We start from the raw sequence: 18,696 nt of genomic DNA on the forward strand, positions 1-18,696 counted from the left end.
TTATGAAGCTTAGCTGTACTTATAAATGAGAAGAATTTGATTTATTCTGCAACTTATTTGCTTATATTGAAAGCGTGAAATTGTTTTTCCTTCTGTACTCTGCAGACAGAGGGCACAGGCACACAGGACACGAAGAGTAGATAAAGCAGTGAGTTGATGGGTYTACATTTGTCCCATGATAAACACAACCCCAAAGGAATCTTCTGAGGGGCCCAAAAACAAACAAAAGAAGGGAGGAGGACAGGCAAGAATGCAAGCAAACACATAGAGTGGACTATTTAAAATCTAGTAAAGCAATAGCAATGAATCCCACAAAAACAGGAACCCTACCAGCTTTGGTGCATCCTTCTGTCATATTTCTACCTGGGCAAGTGGGGTGAACCCGAGGGCCCTTATGGCATCACAACACTTGCTGAAGCCTCCCTGTCACCCCACACTGGATTGGCACATAAACCCTGCACCTGAAGCAAGGCATCCACTAGGCACATTACACAGTAAGGTTTTAAAATTTTGCCCTCCTTGAAATAAAAGCAAGGAGATGTTTGTAAAGAATTCTTCCTACGTTTTACAGCTCTGCTTCATGTCCCATTGTAACATGAGTTACACTGATCCACATTAACTTCATTACTCAATTTCAGTAAACTATTTTTAACATTTTAAGCTACCTTATTAAACACCAGACAAGATATTTTCTTTTTCTATTCTCATACTTTAAACATTGGGATTTGTGGAAGAAAAAATAAATTGCAGCTTTCCCACCACCCTCTCAGCCCCTAAATAGAAAAAGCAATTGCAAAATTCAACTTCAGATCTTGCCTATCCCCACACATTCCCCAGTCATGGCATAAAGAGGGAAAGAAACCTGAAAAGCACCRCTACTAGACTATATCAATAAAACAGAACATTATATAATACACAATAAAATGCTTCATACCTGGAGTTGAAAAAACGAAAAGGGTTAACAGCTGACCTGGCACAGCCCCACATGCTCTCTCTGGAAATTGAACACAGACAATTAGGAATTTTAAGTTACCCCAAATAATCGAAGGGGACTTAGACAAGTTTGAGSAACACTTACTGCAAAAGTAAGTAAGGCTCATAGACTCGGCATGGAAGGCACTTTAGGATTTGCCCACTCWCTCAATTCTCTTCTTAAACTGAATGTCTCTGTAGATGTCCCAGCTAATGACAAGTCATTAGGAGCTCTGTGATTAATTTTCATGGGGGCAAAGTCAAAGCTTAAAGGCCCACATGTCACTCTGCTGTAATTCTGGATCATGATGGAYAATATTTTCATATTATAAGATAATCAGTGACAAAGAGGTAAACTCTAACGAGAATCTACAACAGGCAGACATTGCATGAAGAGGAAATAGTGGCTGGAGTGAATGTCTGCTCACAGAATTCTGCTGCATAAGTAATACTATTCCCAACACAATAGTAAAAAAACTTAGGCTTTAACATTTTTACTTAGAACTGGGACTCTAGGGARAATCGTCAATCTTCTAAAATATTATTCTGAGTAATGAACAACACAAACATACAGTGCCATAGCTGTATCAACTCCTATGCTGGTTGAGATTTGGACTATGTAAAATGCTCCTTTTCACTGACAAATTCTGATGTACTGCATATGCTCAAACAAGAAGTATCACACAGATGGTTTCTGGAAACAGTTCCATCAAGTTAGGGAAAAAAAAATAACCTACAGAAAGCCAAGAATAAAAAGCCAAGTCCCCTTTAGTCCTTCTCTCTGTGGCTGATACCTCAAATGTACTATSAAAGTAGTCTGAAGCCAATGCACAAGAAACTAGCAAAATACTGGAATAACAATATGAATAATAAAAAAGTTCTAGCACACTAGCAGTTGAATGCATTTGCACTGAAAATGTTTTGGATCTTTTGCAAAGCTCAGTTAAAAGGGTCAGGTTGGCACAGTAATTGTTGATAGCAAAAAGGAAATTTTCAGAACAACTTTGCTTGATTTATGTAATTGCATTTTCTGCTGGCCCTTGGAAACCTACAAATAATCTATTTTCTCTCAAAATCTTGCACTGCATATTTTGAACCTGTCACACTTCCTTGCTTCAAGTGTACAGTAAACACTGGCTTTCTTTAATGTTTTTGCCATTTGTTAGATGCTAAATTTCCCATAATGTCAGAAAGATGCTATGCAGATGACAAAACGATGTAAAGAATTTTTGAAGTCTAAGTTATTAGCACTATCACTGCCTTACACTGTTTCAGTTTCTTCCATACTCTTTTTCCACTGTCTGTGTAGAGTCCTTTCCTTCTCAGAAATATGTATCAGGAACTTGACCCACAGTATCAAAAAAGTACAAATTTTATTTTACAACTGTGTCAGTAGCTAATCAAAGTGCACTGGGACAAAATCTCCCCTGCCCCATCAGCCCTAAACTGAAGGCAATATACACTGGAAAAATGGTTACTAGAAACCATTAACATCGGTGTTTCTCTGCCATGTCAATTAATTTGCAATCATCTCTGTGTCTTACTGGAAAATTATTTAATCCTACAACTGATTTAAACAGCAATACATTACCCAGAAATCATAACTCTAAATTTTGTACACTCCTTTTCATAACGTTTCCTTTAAAATAACTAAGCAATAGGGCAGACCAAAATACACTTGCTGAGGTTAAGAATTTGCATGCTGAATTTTTGACAGAGGGAAATTTAGCAGACAACTAAAACTCTGTTCACAACCTAGAATATGCAGGCACTGAAGCAAAAGACATCCAGGCATCATCCAACCAGCTTCACTGACACCTAAAACTTACCATGCTGCTCTCTGTTTGGCATGAAAGCCAAGGGGCTGTGGCCTCCCATGCACACCCTTCTCCAACCCAGAAACCATGGAGAGAAATACCTAACCCTTGCCTCTGGAGCTTGAAGCTTATCTGTKCTATGAAAACACAGCTCAGACCATATAATCAGCATAAAAGGGATCTGTAACGGTCATTTCCCAATCCAAAATACAGGTGTAGAAAACAGATGAAAAGGACCACTCCTGAGTACCTTTTGCATACAAATGTAGGTACCTGGCTGCCTGAGTCAGTGATCTAACCACTAGGCTTTTATGCCATAGGTGGGTGAATCCACCWCTGCTGCTGCTGGCATCACATTTTTAAACAGCTATGACTGGTAGGAAGAGGACAGCATGCTCCGGGTTTTACAAGAAGTAGAAACAGGTAAGCTCAGAACTTGATCTCTTCATTTCCACAATGGGAAGTTAGGAATGTGAGCTGTTCTTTTTCTTCCAAGCTATTTTAATGAAACTACTAGAGTTCAGAAACCCAAGCTCCAAAGAGAGCAGAACCACTTCTAGCCAAGTACGTGGCTCCACCCAACATGTMAATGAAGACAGCTCTAGGCAGCTGACTGCTCTGCCTGTTGAACTTCAAAGCCTCTAACTCTTTGCTGACTATATTGTGGGAGTGTTGATGCTTCGTGCAGGTGTTCTGAAAATCTGCTGGAGCCAGTCACCTATTTCAGAATCTCACAACAGCTTCACCAGATCTGCCCCGACGCAGAAAATCTGCATCTTGTCTCAAATGCCTGTGCTGTTACAGCTCATCTCGGCCCTGGGTAACTGCAGCACTTCATGTGGGCTACAAGCAATTGAGGACAGAACAACCTTTATATCATGCAGTATATTGACAAGAATGTACCTGTTACAGAATTGCATGAACTTGTACTTCCCCTTAAGCAAGAGCAGAACTACRTATTATTATTTTGGCTATTTAGGAATGGCTAAGGATCTCAGAAATGATGTGGTGATACAGACAGCAAGCAGTTCTGAAGTGGAAAAACTGAATGCAAAGGGAATCAACCTGTTCAGATGGTGAATAATTTTCAGCAAGCAATTTATTATACAACATTACCCTGTTATTGCTTTTGAAACTTTTATGACTGAGGTTTTGGTCATTATTTCAGTTCCTCCTGTGGACTTATTTATAAATGATTTGACTCTTTGGCCCTGACAAGCCACTGATTACAGAAACAGCAGTAGTCATCAGTTCTTAAGAGAAACACGGTGGCGACTTACATGTCTATCTGACAGCATTGCATGTCCCTGATTTACCATGCATTAGCCCAGCACTGTGCTAAATACTGTACTTTTCATGCAAATAATTGAGAGACATATTTTGACAAGACTGGGACTGCTGACTTTTAATGCGTACATGAACTAGGTATTTCTTTTACTGCCTGATGCCAGCTTCTGGTCATTCCCAGGTTTATTTATTTTGCAGGCTCTGTTTGCAATGCTGGGCTTTTCAGCCAGCAGCAGATACAGCATACAGGCCTTAGGGTGAGAACTTTCTAGGGCAGTTTCTGGCCTCAGTGCCAGCCAGCCTGCTCGATGCCCCCCCCGGGCTAGCAACACGAGCTGTACAAGAAATCTCTGGCTGCTGCAGCCCCCTCTCATCCACTCTGGTCTCTTCCTTATTTTCTGCCTGCCTCAGCTTTCATATTTCCTTGAACCACTGTATCCTGTGGCAATTCAGAATATATCTCAGAAGGATAAAGAAAGAAAAATGTGACCCAGAAACTCATTCTTGATGCATCTTTTGTCATGGCTCTAATGATGGAGGTGCAGACTTTGACTCTGAAACCTGTGACTGTCATTACTTCAGGATTAGATGCTATAATATCAGCCATTGTACTGTTTGACTCCTTGTTTCAGCCTTCAACTCCTTTYATTTTGACCAAAATAATTTCATATGTATGGTGGCAGTAAGCACCAAGTATCCTTTCTGTGATGTATCCAAAATAGTAACACTCATGTTCTAAGTCACATACACGCGGAGAGGACACCTCAGGCACACAGGCACAACACAAAAAAACTCTTTCATATCCATCATCCAAGAAGTTCCATTCACTCCTCTTTTATCTGCAACCTAAAGAGAACTTGCTGTGAGAAATGAGGTGGTGAAATCACTACTAGTCAAAGAAGATTGACTTAATAAATGGGAAAGCCTATCAGAATCTTTTCCCATTATACAAGAGAAAGGAAAATGACAGGGAAAAAAAGTAGCTTATTATCTTTTCTTATTCCTGTATTTACATGCTCATTCGATTATGCCTTGCCAAACAGTATTCCCCTCTTAACGGTTCCCTCCTTTACATGCATTGACCTAAACACTCAGGACAATATTTCCAATCAATGCAGGCACTGCTATAAAGATTTAATTGTGCTGCATGTATGTCTGTCACAAAATCACAGGAACTGCCTTATGGAAAAGGAAAGATAAAAACTTATCTAATCTAGATAATGAAACAAGAAGTAATTTTAGCTCAAGTGACGGCAGAGGACAATGCTCTTTCTTTTTCTTATCAGTAAGYCAAGGTAGCAGTTCACTGAGGTAGCTTTATTGTGGCTTTTTCTGGCAGTGTTCTGCTATCCCATCCACACCTGTCAGTATTTGCTAGAGCTCTACATTTCTTAAGGCACACAGCTCTGCTCCTGTTTTCTGTACTGACTTAGAAAGAAAAAAACATAAAAAKCTGAATAACGAATCACTGGGGAAAGAGATGCCAAACAAGTGCACAAACTGCTAACTGGGTAGCAGTAATTCATAATGTTATTTATAATTCATTCTTCGGTGTCACGCTCTTCAAGCAATTACAGAATGACTGCCTCACTATTCATAAAATACATTTCACATATCTAACAACTAATGACTCAAGCTTCACTCTGGAGCAACACATTTTAGTGAACTAAGCATGGGAGTAAGAGGCAGACATACCTGATCCCAACTCATTCTCTGCTTTGCTGCATGGCCTTGAGCAAGTCACTAACCTGTGGATAATTATAATATTTGAACACACAGGGGACCTGTACAATTTAATTAGTTAATGTTTGCAAAGCACTCCAAAGATAAAAAATGCTATATGAATTCTAATTATATGCTATTGTTTCATGGCATTTTATTCCAAAGCACATTGGCATAAACATGTTTAGAAATGTAAAGTTCCAGTAATGGCAAAGTTTGACAATTACCTTAAAATGACTGGCACTTCTTAGAYTAAAATTTAAATTAATTAACCAATTTAACTTATGTTTAAGAAGACATTTACATGTCAATTCAATACAGACACTAAACTGAAGCTGGGAAACCAGATCTTTGAAAGTTTCTGTGTGATAAAGGAAGTGAAAGAGACATATATCAATGTCAAGGTATCAATGAACCAATACATGCTATAAATAACTCTTTCACTGCACCATATTGGTCCCCCAAACAGTCTAAGTGTTGAGTTACTTTTCCTTTCTTAGGCGTCCACACTTCTGTTACAGTTTAATGACTAATCATTAGATCAAAGTTAATAGTGAAACTCCCTTGGACTTTAACAGAATCAGGATCCSTTAGTTCTTCCAGCTTATTATGCACTTAATGTAAGTATTTCTCTCAAGAAGAAAATATTACTCCTAGCAATGGTGTGGTAAAACACATATTGAAGAGCAACGTTCAGCCCTTCAAAGTGTTCAAGAGAAGAGACATCCCACTGGCCATGTGTCCTTGCTCTGGAATCACYTACTTAACAGTCATGGAAACTCACCCTTACAAAGGAAACAAGAAAATGTGATGTTGTGTAGACCAAGCTAAAAGCACTCTTGTTTCCAACTTAGCCTTCTTCAGGGAACAACTTGGCAATACTCCTATCGCCTGATACACTTTCATTTAGGCAAYACAGTCCTTTCAAAGCAGGCAGTGATGTTAATTTCTCTAAAGAAGCTGTTTTTGATTTACAGTTGCTTTCACCTAACCCTTGTTCCTAATCATCACTGGCTGATGGAAAATCTATTATAGTGGCAGAAGGCCCTGAGACATATAGCAGAAAAATTTTACACCAAAAATCCTAGTGTATGCACAAGATGCATGCCCAATTGTAAAGTTATTCAACTTTTCTTTTGTCAAATACCACATATTAAAAAAAAAAAAAAAAAAAAAAAAAAAAAAAAAAAAAAAAAAAAAAGCTTTTTAGAATAATACAGATTTACTGGATTATTGAAACCCAAAGCTCATACTTAGTGCCTAAAAATAAATTCCCAAAGGTATATAGGTCTTTCAAGCTCTTGAAGTAGGAGTCCTAAATAGAGTTTTAGGCCCATTCCTTTTTATATACAAACAGACCTTTCTGAGAATTCAGATTCTGCKAGAAAGAACTTTATAAAATGCCATATAAATACACTGTAGAAGAAGCCAGTACTTCAAAGAGCTGTCTGAACCTCATGTAGCTAGTGCATGTAGGTAGGAGAAATCACGCCTGTAGTAGCTGCAGCAAGCCAAAGTTTAGATGTACTACATCAGCTTCTTCTCAAATCACAGACTTCCAGCTTGGCCTCAGAAAATAACAGAGGGGATTTCTTCATCTGTAACTTCAGCAATGTTAAGTTTTATCACTCTCCCTAAACCACTTGTCCAGGTTCCTTTACAGCTGCTGGGGAAGTCAGATACCTTTTGAAAGGTAGATGATCCTAACTGATGATCGGATGCAGAAGTATCTCTCCACTAAAGAAATACAAAATACTTATCTTTTAGATAGCTTGCACTGTCAGAGATGAACCTTGCTGCAAGGTTATGTCCAAACTGGACAGTCCAGCACAGCCCAGAGGTTATCCAYGGTAGCTGAGACACAGCACACTCTGCCAGCTCAGCGCTGCCCTTGGGTCAGCAGCCAACTTCCAACACAGAAATACTTTTCACTGCAGAAACCTCTTCTGCCACAGGATACTTACTTGAGACTGCTGACAAAAAATAAAACACTAGAACAGAAACATCCCTGAAATAATGACACAGTGGGGGCACAAAACATAATACAGATGCCTTGCAGGGCTCTATGTCACCACTGTCTTTCACTTACATATCTGCATAAATGCCTCTCAATATTTAACAAGTCAGTTCAAGTTGTAGAAAGACTCTGGAGGCCACCAAGGAGAAACCTCACCATGACACAGCCTATGGGGAGGTCAGAGGCCCAGACAGCTCCTTCTGAGTGTATGGTCCAATTTTCCTCCAATTGCAGCAACTATGCAACCTTCTGCTCTAAAGTCTAGCAGCAATTGAAAAATGCATCCCAGAGTTGGGTATTTTTCATGAGACAAGTAAAACTGAGATTTATATATTCCCACAATTTCACTTTAAAACAATTAGCATTCTCCAGTGGAAAAAAAAATCTTTATTAAAGAATTCTGGACCAGCATTAGCCAATTCTGCATCTGTGAAATCACCATCAAATTCTGTGCCAGTTTTAAATGCGAACATTTGGTCATGGCAGGCAGATGTACCAGAGAAGAGGGAAGCAAAGTTCACACAAGCACTGCTGAAATGCTTATGTTTCTTGGAGACTTGGGACAAAGTATTTTGTCTCTAAGTGGAAGAAAAAAATGAGGTGAAAGTTCACTATGATAATTAGCACAATAGTAGTAATGATTGCAACTGAAGCAGGAAAACAAATTATACCAGTGTAAAAAATGAAGGGTTGATGGAACCAAAGATCCAAACTTCAGAAGAAATAAAAATAAACCACAGAAGTTGATTTACATTGAAAAAGGGGAGGAAGAAAAAGATGTAGGAAAAAAAATCAGACTTGAAAAGCACGTATTAATGCAAGAGAGTACATTGGTACGGTGGCTGTACTGTCTGSTGTGCAATTTCTTTTTCACTAGTGCAGTATCCAAAACTAACTCCTACTGTATTGCAGTAATAGACACCAGAGAATTTAAAAATAAAGTAAGATGATCACATTAGCATCAATGTATCAATCACATTAACCTGCCAAAGAGAACAGGGGTAGGGTCCCCAATCTCGTTTTCACACAAGCACTCCCAGGCACCCAGCTCAGTGAAAAGAGTAGTTCATGTTAAAGGTCACAACAGTCAYATACAGATGACAAATCCCATCTCTCTGAATTAACTGCATCTATAACTACAACCAGACAGGATTTCCTCTCTGAAATTTCTGKCTCTCCATTATTCCAGAAAAACAATATGCTATCTGAAGCATCATCAGTTTATACACACAGTTCCTCTTTTCCTTGACATTTGAAAGAAAAAATGGTTCCATCAAAGGAATTTCCTCCACCTACAACATCTAAGGAGAAAAGTCTGGAGAGAAAGAGGAATTTCTGCATCTTTGGATTTTTACCAATATACTGGTCAAAAGTTCATGCTGAAAATCACCCTCTGCCTCTCCTACTTCTGCCCTCAGCCTCTGGAAGTAAGAGATCTTGAGTTAGGCATGTTCAGGGAGAGAGAGCTGTATGCTATAAAATAATTTATTTTACCCCACAAGCGCGCAGGAAATGAGATGAATGCTCTGTTCAGGGTTTGCATTACTATGTACCATGGAGATAACTCCTRAGGCTTGCTGCAATAGTTGTGCCTGGGGATGGAAAAGCTGCCAGGCTAAGGAAAAAGCATGCTACCTTGTGAGGAACCCTAAAAAAGTTCTACTGATCTTCTGGGGTTTGACAAATGCCTTCTCCTCCCCTGGCTTCATAAAGATTGCTGGAGTGAATCTGAGGTTTGGCCCTGCATATATATGATGCTATTCTTGCTGTGTAATAAGCATCAGTGATGTCAGCCATATAGAGGCAAATCTGCTCTTTGTTAGATGTTACATGTCAAAATGAGTTTGTAAAACACTTCACAAAAGGGGTGAAATGCTGCTTACAATGCAAAGCCCACTGAAATCTACATAATGCTGCAATATTTATTATCAGCCAGAGCATATTATCTGAGATTAATAAATTATTCTTAGTCTATATTTTCTAAGGCATAGCAACTGCCATAAAGCAGCACTGTCACAGGAAGAAATTWCACCAAAGTACCCTACTTGAAATAATGACTTTATTTATCTATAACTTTACATTATTGATTGGGTTTGTTCAACTGAAGGAGGACTATGAAGTCATTCCAAAAGAACTACCRAGAGAGAAGTCTGGAAGCTCAGCCAACATAAAGCTTCCAGCAAGAAGGCAATTTCCCTGACAAAAAACAATCATACTTGGTCACTTTACAAATACACAAGCAAATTGCATTCTGTTTGTGTAAATAAGAACTAATGCCAAACGTGTGGCTCTTTGCATTTCATTGTCACGACTTTTATTGCTATGAATTTTGTTCTTGTAAGACTACAGTGGACCTGAAATAAAGCAGCAAGACAGGTGAACGCCATCCAGTTAAAGAGGACATGAAAAGCAAAGCTTTCAAATAAGCATTCGAAAMTGTCCTGTGACCCAGCTATGTAAGCATAATTTCCAAAACAACAAGCTTAAAAATGGCTGTATTAAAACAACAGTTTCTCCCCAAAAACTGCCCAGCTGATTTCCTTGTTAAAACCTGGCAGACTGAGATGCAAGGGAAGATGCAGGAGCATTCAGTACGATCCTGTCACTCCCTGCTTCTGGCACAGTGGCTCCCCAGTCAGTCACTGGATTGCCGTAGCCTCACCTCACACAGGGATCTGCAGTGCTGACGTGTGTCCCAGGCTGCTGGCTGCACCGCCCGCGGGCAACCGAGAGGAACGGCAGCTCACAGGCTGGACTGTCTCTCTCCCTGTCCCTAAATCACACAGGCAGAACAGGGCAGCAGGACTGCTGCCTGAACGGGCCCAGTGCTACCCAGGCTGTGTGCAGGGAGGTGAGGTAACTGGCTTGGATGCAGATACCCAGACAGGCAAAATAAATGCTGGGCCCCACAAACAGCACACAGGGAAAGGCAGGAGGCATGGAAAGGCAAGGCACCAGGCAGCCCCTCACAGCCCTAYACACTGTGTGAGGGGCTGTACAGGATCAACCCACAGCAAATGTTTACCRCAGGATACTGAAACCCCAGAGTTTGAAATCCCTTAGTGCTCTCGGAGAATAGGTGCTAGCAGACAAATATATATATATATATATATTTATATACACAATCCTTATGCAGAATAATTTAAGACATGTCTGAAGAACAAGCAGGAAAAGGCCAACTGTTGTCCTGCACCTGCTACCAGCRCCTACAAACTAGGCTTGGTATTGTGTTTGACAAAGAGCAGACTACAACAGCAATCTGTGCTGAAGGAAAGAGCACTGCCATCACTTTGGAAGTGCCATGGTGTATTTCCTAGCCAGTCTATGTAAGAAGTTAATTTTTTGTTGTTAACTGTGCAACTATTCACCAGAAAGAGCTTACAAGCTCACTTAAGACAGAACATACTCTGTGGGACAGTTGTCCAGACTCAAGGGCCAGCTGGCCTCCCTCAGGCACTAGGCTTTGACCTAYGCTTTTCTGACTACTGCAGCAGGGTTTCTATGCATGTCCCTGTGCTGCCCAGTTATTCAGCAGAACAGTAGGTGCCTTTCCACGTCCTCAGAGGAAATTCCTGTCTGCTAAGTTTAGATGCTGAAATTGAGCACACAGGATCTCCCTTTGGAAGGCTTCAGAGGCACTTTAGTCTCTGCAACAAGGGTATGTAGAACGAGAGCTTCTTCAGTGTACTCCTTTGCTAAACATCTAATATTAAGGTACATATTAGAACCTAAAATCAAAATAGAGCCTTCCTGTAGGACAATATTGGAGACCAAGTATGAAATAGATTGACTGAAGTCAGCATGAAATGCCAACATTCCTTTTYAGCTCAGCAGCTGTATGTGCAGCGTCTGAAACCGAGAATGAAGTAAAGATGACAAACTGCAGATCACCGTCAAATTAGATTTTCCTAATGGGGCTTTTGAAATAAACTAACAGATTACTGTTTAAATAAAACCTGTAACAAGAACGAGTTGATGTTCTATTATTAAATTTCTTAATTTAATTCTTAAGCTCYAGAGCCAGCCAAATAATACTCAACATATTTACCTTCGCAAACTGTGGAAGCTACAAAAAGCTAAAAAAGCTTTCCATGGTTTGCCCAATTCTCTAAGTGTTCAAGCAATATCTCTCACAGAGAACAGTATCTGCCTGCCAGTCATATGTTAGAATTATCTGCTAGTGCTCCATACTTCCTTTTTCAGCTGTTAGACAAAACCATTCAGTGTGAAATCATGCAATAAATGTTGTTTCATTTTTCTGGCTTATTATGTGTGCTATAAATTGAGAAAAAAATACTTATCAGTTCAGGGCCTGGTGTCGTAACTAGAAAATTGAAAGAACATACAAGACCTAAGCATTAACCTCACTGGTGAAGAAACTTTTCCCCTCTTTTATCATTGTTAGAAAGGGATCCTGCTATTTACAGAACCAACACATTGTTGTCTTGCCCATAAAGACCTCTCTCTCTGCTTAAGGAGAGTATCAGTTTGAGGTTCTCAGTTACTGTGCTTGGCTAGAAGATGCGTTAGCACATGTCTGGTGACAATACAAAAAAAAGTTTAAAAATGTCATACTAAGACATTTTAAATGCATCTATAATAATTTGTACAATAGCAAAGTCTAATGGCCTTTATCACACACATTCTTATTTAATAATTTCCAGAATGCCCATATTTGAGCCTTTTAGATAAAGYGACATGTTTTGTGGGCCTAGCACAGGATTCAGTGCCTGGAGGCTCTAGTTCTATTTCCAGCTTTGCTTCAGACCTGCAGGGTGACCTTTACGCATAACCTCATTTTCCTCACCTATAAAATGAGGATATTAATACATATTTACCTCACAGTTGGTTCCCTTCCAGCTGCTAYGGTGACTGATCAAGCTCATGCATCTACAGAATTGTTAATGTTCATGATAAACTGTTTCTTTTTTTTCAAACAAGCAGTRCAGGCACTAAATTAAGAAATTATTTGACCATCCAGTTAGCAAAAGCACACAGAAAAATAACAGCAATGGAAAAACTGATCGAAGCCCCTCAGTAATTTCCTTCCAATGACACTGTCCTTCAGGAGAAATGCTGTTAGTCCTGACAGCAACTAGAATCAACTTCCTAATGCTGCTTTCAATCAAGAAAAAAATACTTGTTTTTTGAGTGKTAATCTAACCTGGTCTTCTTTTAAGAGGATATAATACAACTGCAAGCTTTACAAGTAAATCAAGGTGAAGAAACAATTTCAATTTGAAACTCAACCTAATAACGAGGGCAGAGAAAGAAAGGAAAAGAGAATGAGAGAGAGACGTGAGATGGAGTCATCTCTTCCTAAGGGAACAAAGCTCCAGGGAAGAGGTGCTGGCAGGCGGGAGCACAGCCCTGCAGCACTGGTGCCTCCGACAGCCTGGGAACACCTCAGCAACACTCATCTTGCTCTGGGAATGTGATACTTACTCTTGTACTGCTCTGGCTATGGAGAGCGCTGTGGATCCAGTTTCATTAACGCTATCTAAGGTCACATTTGGCAGGTCGTCATCATCACTGTCACTTTTAATTTGTCTGGGAGATAGGCCTCGGGGGTCCATTTGTGCTGGAAAGAGACATATAATGGATTAATATGAGCGTGCTGACATTTATCTTGTCCCAGAACAACATCAGGGCGCACAACACATCCGCCTCCTCTGGCCGGATAGMACCACTTGGGCTGGGCTTCCCAAATAGCTGACAGGTGTGCAAAGTCACCCAGCGGTGCCACAGCTGGATGTGAGCACTTCCAGGGCATGCAGATGTGTGAATTCACAGAGGCTTGACCAGTGCACTCAGCGGTACCGAAATACAACTGCACATGCAACATGCAACAAAAACCCAGTTTACCCTCAAGTAACCTGACTTCAGAAAGTGAAAGGAAATGGTTACATCTGTTTGTACAGCACAGATCACTCAGAAGTACATTCGACAGCAAAATTTAAGGAGCGATTTCTGATGCTGAGYGATTATTGTAAGAGACAAGGATGGAACCCATGTCACTCCGCTCAACTAAAATTTAGGCATCTAAAACCTCAGTTGTCCTGATTTTGGACACAATCCAACACCATTGTCAGCCTCTGAAGGATCCTTCACTCCACCCTACATATGGAACCTCACATAGGCATCCAGTGCTCAGGTGACCAATGGCAGGGGGGCTGACAAATTTTTTTGAAAAGTCACATAGTCTCTCAGGTCTTACAAATATTTGAAGATCAGGAATTGCAGGACAGTCTTACTAGTCCATAACTTACAGTATCCATACTGCATGGCAATGGAGGAAGTGCCCAGGTGCTGGCAGTGACAGCTGCAGGGATTTGTACAAGGAGCAGCAAGGGCTGTAACACGCTGGACACACACAGTCCCATTTGCTCATCCGTGCCCTGCAGACTGTGGGGGTATCTCAGGRAAAACAGGTTTAAGAAAAGGCAAAGCAACTGGCCAAGAGAGGAGTCAGGGAGAAAAAGTGTGAGAAACATTCTACATTGAGGGTGGCAGAGCACAGCAATAGGCTGCACAGATTGTGGAGCCTCCCTCTCTGGAAACATTCAAAGCCCACCTGGATGTGTTCCTGTATAACCTGCTCWAGGTGACCCTGCCTTGTCAGAAGTCCCTTCACACAGTAACAATTCTGTGATTCTGTGAAATAGCTCTGGAGACACCAAGATGAGAGGAGATGGGAGGAAGAAGGTTCTTCATAATAGGGCAGTCCCTGGAGTAGACTGTCCTGATGGGAGCTACTATCTACCAGGAACCCACAATGGAACAAGGGAACAGTGTGAGGAGGAGAGCAGCAGAGGAACCATTATGGACTAACCACAGTCCCCAGTCCCCAGTCCCTGTCCCCTGGGACCAGGGAGGGAGAAGAGCTGGGAATYAAGGAGTAGAGTCCTGGAAAAGGGGCTTGGGGATGGTGGTTCTCACTACCCTGATCTACTTTTAATTAGTAACAAATTACTTTTCCCCATGGTGAGTCCTACTTGTCTGTAAAGGTAATTGGTAAGTGATCTCCCTGTCTTTATCTTGACACTTGAGCTCTTGCACCTTATCTTCCCCCCATTCTGTGGAGGAGAGGGAGTGAGAGAGCAGCTGGGTGTGCACCTGGCAGACAGCCAAGAYCTACCCACCAGAGTTCGGTTTCCAGCCAAACAGAAACAGGAAAGGCAGGTGACCTGCCTTCTGCCTTATGCTGGTTGCTGCCCTCCAACAGCAAGAAAGCACAACCTAGCAGAGTAGTAGGACGGAAGCAAGAGATGGACATGGCGAGAAATGTGAGGCACAAGTGTGACTGGGATAGTGCTGAAAGGAACTCGGGGTTGCTTCTGCCAGAGCACAAACCCACAGACAAACTTCAAAGGTGATGTGGAGAAAGAGACATTTTCCCTTACTCATGAAATACCACATAAGATTAGCAAGCGCTGAGAGATGCCGAAAGCAGCTGGAGAAGAGAGCAAAACTGGAGTGATGCTGACCCTGCAAGAGAACCATAGGAAGGGGAAAGACAGGCAGAGGTTTGTGAAAAAATGTGTTTATTTTGTCTGCTCAGGTGAAATAGGGGAATTCATGGTTATTTCTTTAAAGAGCTAACTTGCAGTTTGTTAGCATGTGCTCTCCTGCATTGCAGTGTCAGAGACAGGACACTTCTGGGTCTTGCAACATGATTTYTGAGAAATGTACTCATACCTACTTAATTCTGACTAACCACAGATCTGGAGAAAAGGTATCACTGGCTCTTTTTAGAGATCATGAATAGTTCAGTGGTCCCACAGCTAGGGAGCAGCTCCAAAAATCGTTGTTAAATCTGCCATTATGCCATCTTTCTTATGTTACAATGTTCACTGACTCCAGAAAACTGACTGAGTTACAATGAAATGTGGGACTGCTGTAGATACTTCAGGAGTGGTGCAGCCCTAACCATAGCACTGATAAATAGCTGGGCTCTTGAAAAGAAAGCACTCCACAAATGAGTGATGAATCCAGGGAAAGTTTGTCTTAAATTTTAATTTATGTCTTAGCTGCAAACCACCTCTGAATAAAAGAACATTGATTATAAACAAACCTTCAGCTGTRGTTTTTATGTTACAGCATTTCATAACGAAAATACTGTTAAAACAAGTTCAGTAAGCTGATGGAACAACCCCTTCTGGAACCACAGTGCATTTACAATTTGCACAGTACTATTTCTATTCACTTTCTACAAGCACAGGTTAGGTGCTTCAATAATGCTGGCCATGTTTGGACTGCCTATTATTTCTTCATTTATGGTAAACACCTTTTGCTTATCAAAGGAAAGGCTGTTGACAATGAACAACGACTTACATGAGACAAACACAACTTAGAAATTGTTTGAAACATTTAATTGTTTTAAGGCAGAATGAGCACCATTCTGACTATGTTCCTTTAAATCACGACTTACACACAATGATATTCTATGTGAACCTCAACCTGGGTACCGGGGATAATCTAGTATTTTATTTAAAAGTAGCTGAACCATCTAATCAGTTAATTAGCCCCAGAAAATTATTTGGAAAGCAGTGCTACTTCTGCCTTGTTCCCTAATGTTCCTTCTTCAAAGCATTACATTATTACTACATATTCCATTAATTCTTCAGGTTTTTTTCATAGAATCATGGAAAGGTTTTGTATGGACCTTAAGGATCATCCCGCTCCAGTCCCCCAGCCATGGGCAGGGACACCGTCCAGTACACCTGGTTGTTCAGAGCCCACTCAGCCTGGCCTTGGAAACTTCCAGGGATGGGGCATCCCCAACTTCTCCAGATGACTTGTTCCAATGCCTTACTACTATGAGAAAAGCTTTTTTTTTCTTTCCCCTTAAAGTGAATGTCATTACAAAAAGTTATGCTTGTATCTGCCCAGTATTTAAATGTGCTACAGGTGATGCATTTTTTAAAGCTAAGTATTTGTCCACAAAATTAAAGATTCTAACAAAGAACTAGTTATGTTAACTGGTGTTTAATCTGACCTGCACTACAGCAGAGGTTTTAAGTAGCTAGCTTAGAAATGAAATCTAACTTCAAATGATGAAAGTTGTTACATAACTTAGTCTGTAATACAGTTCTTATACACGAATTCTGATCATTTAAGCGTGAATACACCTACATAAAGAGATGATATAAATGTCTATGAAGAATCTTACACACTTTTGTTCTTTATAAAGCATATTGTTTTATTATTATTGCAGACTGCTGGCTCTTCAAATATTTCTGATACTCCTATGACATTTGGTATTGAGTTTAAATTACAACAGTAATGTGCTATGATGAAAGCTCTCAGTTACCTTCTCCTTGTTTCTGCTTGGTGAGGTAAGTCCTACTGGGTACACTCCTAGCACTGACACGAAGCAGGGACCAGGGTTGTACTTTWGCACCCAGGGATAATTTAGGCCACTGGGTACAGTTTGCCCCATCAGACACCAATGTTTGMGCATATCATGAGGTGCTGCCACACATGAGCATGGAGAGGACAAAAGGCGAGGAATGGAAATGTATCAATGGGTAAATTCAAAGGCAGGTAGTTCAAAGACAATTTCTGTTATATATTGCAGTAAACCTGACCAAAGATTGCAAGTAAATAAAAATATGTTCTAGGGATTATTCCCTTATTTTTTATGCCAGTCCACATATACATCCTCTTTTGTCTCCCTCTTCATTTGTCACTTCCTTCCAGCTTGCAGACTTAGGTGGCCGGGGTGCTGGGGARCTGAGGTGACTGACCAGGAGGCTGAGCTTTGCTGCTGCCAGCTGGTGTAAAAATGCCCTGTTTTCTCATCAGCATGGCTGCAGCTGCTAGGGAACACAGCCTTTAAAGCTATTCTCCTCCCTGAAATGAACCATGTGAATAACCAACTGGCAGAAAGCCTAACAGATATCTCCTCCTCACCACTCTCCGCACTGCGCAAACGGCAGCACGGGACTGTTACACATTAAGAGTTCATGACTCCCACTTATGTCAACAGCTTTGACTTTCTCTTGGACATCGAAGAACAACTGTCGAACTCCTGGCACCAAGGTTTATAAATACCAGCCTCAGTTCATAAGCACTGAATTAGAAGTAATTACTGGCCTAATGAACATCAAATGGGAGAGGATGAAGAGATGCAGGCAASAGATAGTTTAGCAAATGAGATTAAAAAAGTGGAGGACAAGCAAGTAATGGAATGCAATTGGCAAGCAAAGTGTAGGAAGGCACATGAAACATGCCAGTGCATTATAACCTCCCTTCATGCTGTACCTTGCTCTAAGAACCAAGCTTTTTCTTTTAACTTAGGATCATGGGTCCAGAAGGGTCTGGGTCACTGAATTGAGTCCTACCAAACACTGTCAGTCACGTTAATTAATAAATCTCAAGCCTTAAACCTTGTTTTCTTGCCCTTGCTACTCCTCTTGAAAGGCAAGATTTGTCCAACAGAGATATCTGGTGGTTTCATGAAGTGCGAATGAGGTTAAGGTGAGGCAAGCAAAAAGAATCCAGTCAGAGACTGCTCCTTTCATGGGATAAGGGTGCCACTGAATGAGTGCACAGGAGTTACAGAAGCAAGCTGTTAGCTCTCCATGCTGAGCACACTCGTGAGCAAGTGGAGTTATTTAAGAACGTCTCCAAGTGCTGAAGGCTGCAAGCAGCCACGTTGCTTCCCATCCTTGTTAGCCTCAAGAAACAATGATGCTTTTTTGCTCCACAAAATAGAATTGCTCATGATGCACACAAATGCATGCAATCACTTCTCAATGCCACTTTGCCAAACAGTACCAAAAAGGAGTTTCCCTCAGGGCACTACAAGCGAATTCACTTTCCACACTTGTTTTAAGAGAAGATGTGCRAATGGGTCTCATGTAAGGCACATACCAG

The 18,696-nt window shown here is 40.8% G+C and overlaps 1 protein-coding gene across 4 annotated transcripts in view; it reads right to left on the reverse strand.

Moving 5' to 3' along the window:
• KLF12 (KLF transcription factor 12) overlaps positions 1-18,696 on the reverse strand; it is a 236,031-nt gene that overhangs the window by 62,590 nt on the left and 154,745 nt on the right. For 3 of the 4 annotated variants that reach the window (XM_057366471.1, XM_057366472.1, XM_057366474.1), the window contains 2 exons: positions 13,261-13,396; positions 935-994 (listed from right to left, as the gene is read on the reverse strand). In XM_057366471.1, coding sequence (XP_057222454.1) covers positions 935-994; positions 13,261-13,396 — 196 coding nt within the window. The remainder of the gene's footprint in view (positions 1-934; positions 995-13,260; positions 13,397-18,696) is intronic. The other variant, XM_057366473.1, reaches the window with a different exon arrangement.

Source organism: Malurus melanocephalus, unplaced genomic scaffold, assembly GCF_030028575.1.
Source record: "Malurus melanocephalus ecotype Western Australia unplaced genomic scaffold, MMel_1.1 scaffold_66, whole genome shotgun sequence".
In the NCBI taxonomy this organism is placed as follows: domain Eukaryota; kingdom Metazoa; phylum Chordata; class Aves; order Passeriformes; family Maluridae; genus Malurus; species Malurus melanocephalus.